Below are 6613 nucleotides of genomic sequence, written 5' to 3' on the forward strand. Positions count from 1 at the left end.
CTACTTACAGTCTTTTGGCCTCATCTAAACAGCAAGCACAAAAGTTCACCCTAAGACATTCAGCTACATGTGAGGCATACATATTAATACAGTAAAAGAAAAGTATTAAACATACATTTAATAGTAAAATCATCAAAATGATAGTAATGAGAAACACATCAACATGATAATAATTATTTGTTAAAATGAGTAAATGATAAAACATAAGCCAGAAATATTTATATTTTTTCTTTTTCTGATTCATCAACCTTCATTAAACTGACAAAAGTACAAAGAAAAGATTTCCAGTGCTTTCATTGACCAACTTATATTTATTTTGTAAATATGAACAAATTTTGATTTTGATGGCTGCAACATACTCCAAAAAAAAGTTAGGACAGACGCATGTTTACCACTGTGTCACATCACTTTTCTTTGAGTAACAGAGATCCAAGTTTCATTTCTTGATGCATTTCTTGATTCAGTATAATGTATGGTAGATGGTGAAACACCTGAATACTTTGTAATCCTGCATTGAGAAATGTGATTTTTGAATTGTTTGAGAATTCTCTCATGATATTTGGCACAAAGTGGTGAGCCATGACCCATTTTTGGCGGATGCTTCTTTTTATACCCAAATATGATGCCCTCACCTTTCACCAGTTCACCTACATATTGTGGGCTGTTCCAAAACAGTTTAACTTGGATGTTGCTGCTGGAAGAGGTGTTAGTGAGGCCAGCAGGGAGCGCTCACCCTGTGGTCTGTGTGTGTCCTAACGCCCCAGTATAGTGACGGGGACAATATACTGTCAAAGAGCACCATCTTTTCTTTGTACGAATTTCTTTGTACTTAATCGATAGCCTGGTTGACAGCAGACTCTTGTCAGTTGTAACTGAGAGTGGGTCTGGGGAAGGTTCACATTTCACACACAGTCCATTTCCAAAGGGGCGTCACCAACGGACATCGCTCAAATGCCTCTGGGCGCAACTGGATAGACCTAAAACCTGCTTCAACGTCACTGAGCTGACGTCATCATGTAAAGCCCTCAACGTTTGTGATTTGGAAAAATTGGAAATGGGCTTGAATGGGCTCTAGATGGACTTGCAGAGCAAATCTCAAATTGGCCGGAAGTACGTCAAGGTTTTTCCAGGCTACTTAATCGACTCTGTGTCAATTAAACGTAAAGTAGAAATGTCCCAAAGTGTACATATTACTACCAATAGGGTACATATTAGTACCTTTTGAATAGGTAGCGCCCCAGTGCCAGCTTCTGTGCATTTTTGTACCTTTTCTGACCTTTTCTGACAGTGTAGGCTAGTTGCCTGACTGCACTGTGGCACTACCTATTCAAAAGGTACGAATATGTACCATTTTGGCAGTAATATGTACACTTTGGGCACTTATATGTACATTTACGATATACACCCTTAAAGGAATAATTAACTTTAAAATCACACAGTTGATGTACCCCATTGATTTCCATAGTATGATTATTTATTTATTTTCCTACTATGGAAGTCAATGCGGCACATCAACTGTGTGATTACTGATATTCTTCAAAATATCTTCCTTTGTGTTCAGCAGAAGAAAGAAATTCATACAGGTTTGAAACAACTTGAGGATGAGTAAATGATGACAGAATTTCCATTTTTAAGGGAACTATTCCTTTAAGGGGTAAATAAGGTAGGTTACCTCTAGAAAGCGTACCACCATAGTGAAAGCTTTTACACCATGTTTTATGAGAGTATCGTACAAAAAGCAAGTTCAATGACAAAAATAAGGAATATTTTGCCAATTAAGAACAGTTAAAGTCTTAATAACAGCAAGATGAACTAGAGTTTATTATGTAAATGCAGGTTTGTGAAACTAGGAGGGTAAGACTGTGTCGTGGGAGGATTCACACATCACATCAACACTTCTGCTGTATGCTTAGCAGGAAGTTTTATTAGATCAGACTCAAAACTAGAACATGTTTCACATGTTTGTTTTCTGTCCATGCTGGTGGAATCTGATCGGTGAGTTATAAAAGCATTTTCATGGCTTAATTTCTTTTTCCATTTCAGAGTAAAACTTTTCAAATGAGATTATTTTCATCTGCTGTTATGTATCGATGAATTATGATTATTGTGAAATCTACTAACTTTGAATTCAGTCTCAGGTAATCTGTAAGCGATTCTGCAATGTTTTCTCTGTTTGAACTCAGTATCTCTGTTACGGTAGCATTTGGCAGTTTACAGTAGCAGTTTATGAATACATTTTACACATTTTATTTTTCTTTATCTGAGTCAAAGGAATGTCCATATTGCGGTGATATACAGCTATAAGATATACATTTAATTTAGTTCTTATTGGTGCAATAGTTAAGTGATCCAATCAGTGCTGAGAGTTTTTGCATGTAACTGATCAAATCTACAGCTGATTTCAGGCTTTGTAAACCATCAGAATCTTTAATCTGTGTAAAATCTGTTTGTTCATCAGGTGTGTTTGGCGAATCACTGTCAGTGATGGAGGGAGATTCTGTCACTCTAAACTCTGATACTGAAATACGTAAAGATGATGATGTACTGTGGAAATATGGAGCTGAAAACTCTACCATAGCTAAAATGAATAAAAAGAAGCAAATCTTCTCCACATATGGTGATGTTCCTGATGGGAGATTCAGAGACAGACTGAAGCTGGACGATCAAACTGGATCTCTGACCATCACAAACACCACAACTGAACATACTGGAGTTTATCAACTAGATATAAGTGGAGCGAAAAAATCATCAAAAACATTCAATGTTTCTGTCTATGGTGAGACGTCATTTATCTAAGCATGCACATATTCTATTTACATATTCATACGTTAAATAATTTTAAAGTTTGAGCTGACAGACACATTCAGAGACCGTGAGCACACTAAACACTCACTCAACACAAAGTACATTACACTGATTTACTACAATTCACAACACAATTCATGTTTCTCTTTATTCTCTCATGTTTTCCAGCTCATCTGCCTGTTCCTTTCATCATCAGTAACTCTTCACAATGTTCTTCATCATCATCATCATCATCAAATTGTTCATTGGTGTGTTCATCAGTGTTGAATGTGTGTGATGCGACTCTCTCCTGGTACGCAGGAATCAGTGTATTGTCCAGCATCAGTGTGTGTGATCTCAGCATCAGTCTCTCTCTACCTCTGGAGGTGGAATATCAGGATAAAAACACCTACAGCTGTGTGCTGAACAATCCCATCAGCAACCAGACCACACATCTGGACATCAACACACTCTGTCACACATGTGCAGGTACCACAGCACTGATGATATATGTGTGTATTTACAGATTCACTCATGATAATGACTCTTTCCTTCAGTTCCTCCAGTCTCAGTGTCTCTGATAGTGTTGATCTCTGCTGGATCTCTGATGATTGTTGCTACAGTTGTGATCTTCTGGATCTGCAGGAAATGTAGAACAATTGACACAGAAGGCAAGTATTACTGCTTTTAAATAAGTAATATAACAAATAATATTTTGAAAATATGCTCTAAACCAGTCAACTGATTTAATCAATTAAGTAAAACTATTCTCATAATTTTGAAGTTAAACATTATACAAAACCAAACTAATATGTGTAGTTATTCTCTGTAGATTACACTCATATCATAATGCATGTCTATTTCTATATACCGGTAATGACAACGTTGCTCTTCTCACTCGAACAAAGACAGACTCTGCATTTCTCAAACTGCATCAACACTGCTTTTAAAAACTTAAAAAAGCTTTCTCAATTTTATGAACTCTCTTACATGCTGGTGTTCAAATTAAAATCTATATGAATGATGACTTTTGTTGTGCTTGTTGAGCCTAAAAGCTGATTAAACACAAAGAATGTAAAATACTTTACTTTTGTCAAACATCCCATTTGATTTGATTTATGTGTAAAGAATGTCTAAAAAATTTAAGACGAACACATTTTTTATGGAACATTTTGTGTGGTAAATTCAATTTGTTAATGCCATTTTTAAAAACTGCAGTTAAACATTTATTTATTTAAGTTTGAAAGCCCTAGTAATAACAGGAATATTGTGAAAACCCATATTTTTAAGATTGAATTTTGATATTTTAATGCTCACAGTTCTATTATGGTTCAAACAGTTGAGACTTGTGAAATTGAGATCACTTACGCGGAGACAACATTCGACAAAAGAAGCGCACAGAAATCGGTGAGACAATATATTGTTCATTTGTTGAGTATTTGTACAATTTCAGCAGAGAATCAATTGTAGATCAGTGTGTGCACATTTGATTTTGTCTTTATAATATATAGAAGCTCATTTTCACCACATAAGATTGTGCTTCAGGTGTAGTAGAGAGAGAGAGAGAGACACACAAATCATGAAGTGGACTATAATTGAGGAGCATAATTCAATTATTTAAATTCCAATCTTGGTCTTGGTCATGAAAAATTCAAAATTATAAGGTATTATAAGGTAAGAAAATATCACATACAAAGTTGAAATTGTGACTTTTTGTCAAAATTACAGTAGGCTACTATGACTTCCTACTTTTTTCTTTTTTTTTTGTGATTTTTTAATGTCATGATATAGACTTTCTGTGTCACAATTTTGACTTATGTCTTAACTCTAATTTACCAGAGCATTTATCTTATGTGGTGGAAATGTGCATCCATATTATAATGATCTATCACATAAATCTCAAACACAACAGCACCATCAGATGTTTTGTTACTTTGAAAAAAAAAACATAACATTTATTATTATTATAATATCTTGTCTTATGCATTTTTTTACAGAAAGTTGAAGAGGAGGAATGTGTGGATTATGCACCAATCGCAACGAGAAGATGATCAAACTTCAGTCTTTTTCTGAGTACAAGACCCAGATTGTGATCACTTCACTGGAACCTCCTGCAACGGCCTCAGACTCTAAGGGCCCTATTTTAAGGATCTAAGCTCATGGTCTAAAGCGCATGGTGCAAGTGCACTTAGTGCATGTCCGAATCCACTATTTGCTAGTTTAACGACGGGAAAAATGCTCTGCGCGCCCAGCGCATAGTCTAAAAGGGTTATCTCTATTCTCTTAATGAGTAATGGGTAAGTTTTGGGCGTAAAGTGAAATAAACAAATCAGAGTCTCATCTCCCATTCCCTTTAAAAGCCAGTTGCGCTCTCGCAATTTGCAAGCGGAAAGACTGACCGCTTCTCCAGAGAAGAAACAGATCTGCTCATGCGCGAGGTTAAAACGCAAGCAGACCATCGAAGTGGAAAAAGTGTGCGCACGTTGTCATAATCTATTCAACAGTCTATTTCAGTCACCTCAAAATAGCAACATGCCAACAGACCAGCTTTGCTATTTAAACAACGTGGGACGTGTAAATGATAACTGCATCGGGCTGAAACTTGCATTGCACCGGGTGTATGATAGGGCCCTTAGTCAATGGTTGAGTTTGACTAACAATGGATTCATTAAAAGATCTCATAAAAACATCAAAGGTGGAGGGTCATTTTGTGTTGCTGCTTCTATGGTACTCTCAACCCCTCACTCTCCATAACATTTCGTCTACTTTCAAGACCCAGCTAAAAACATACAGTATCTGTTTGATATGTATTTTCAATAATGTGGCCTTATGTGTGTGCATTATATGCATATTCATAATGTACTAAGCAGCCTTGAGCAATGCAAAGGCGTTATATAAATAAAACTTATAACTTGTTAAAAGTCTTTGTGTTTCAAGGTTAAGTATTCATTAGAGTGTTTACATTTTTACTTGTACAATGCAAGATGTAGATGCACCTTGCTGTGGTTTCTATTTATGTCAGTACAGAAATGTGGTTTGATCTGTAGAAGAACAGCTTGTGCACGAGCACATTTCTGCTGCTGGACGTGTGTGTTTGTCTCTAAGGTGAGGTTGAGGTTTTTGTTTCCATTCCTGCTTACATGAAACCATTATGACTTCTGGTCAACAGAGGAACTACTTTACAACACACCGGTGATACTGAACCCATCAATGCTGATGTTTGACAAAAAGTCTCAAATCAAACAGAGATATTGTTCGAAATAAGAAAATATATGCCGTGTGTGTATATGCATCATGATCGTTTAGCCGACTCATGCAGTGATCGTGCAGTTCAGCAGTGCCAGTTTCAGTAGTTTTTCTAGCTGTAACACTTCCTTCTAAGAAGAACTTTTCTTGAAACCTTTTTTTTTCGTATAAAGGTCGTCCTGTTTTGTTCTGCCAATGTTTCGGTCATTATTTTAAGAATAAATGCAATGTATGATTTATAATTTATGTTTGATGGTTGTTAATAGTTTACTTAGTTTTCATCAGTTTTTAGGAGAAACTAACACTACTAACAAACCTTTTTTAGTAGCATAACAGCGCATGTCCACAGGTAAACAAATAAGGTCAAAACTTAAATGAAATGTTTTGTTTGATGCAATATGACACTGGTGGGAGTGGCCACACATCAAAGCAGGACTCACTCAAGGTGAAATATAGAAAAATATTTGACATTCAGACTTTAATTCCTAACTTAAACACTAAATGTAAACTGTGCACACTGTACACACACTGCAAAGAATAAAATGTTTAAAAATGTGTCAGTTTTTGTAAGGTGTTTAAATAT

General features: G+C 35.9%; 1 protein-coding gene across 1 annotated transcript; it reads left to right on the forward strand.

The window, feature by feature from the left end:
* The first annotated feature begins 1927 nt into the window (after positions 1-1927).
* On the forward strand, positions 1928-5708 carry LOC308701809 (SLAM family member 9-like). The gene is made up of 6 exons (XM_081384252.1): positions 1928-1995; positions 2459-2776; positions 2974-3273; positions 3342-3455; positions 4124-4191; positions 4782-5708. The coding sequence occupies exons 1-6, from the start codon at positions 1950-1952 to the stop codon at positions 4833-4835; spliced, it is 900 nt and encodes a 299-aa protein (XP_081240378.1). The 5' UTR covers positions 1928-1949; the 3' UTR covers positions 4836-5708.
* The last annotated feature ends 905 nt before the right edge of the window (positions 5709-6613 follow it).

Source organism: Scardinius erythrophthalmus (assembly GCF_964197995.2).
Source record: "Scardinius erythrophthalmus genome assembly, chromosome: 14".
NCBI classification, from domain to species: domain Eukaryota; kingdom Metazoa; phylum Chordata; class Actinopteri; order Cypriniformes; family Leuciscidae; genus Scardinius; species Scardinius erythrophthalmus.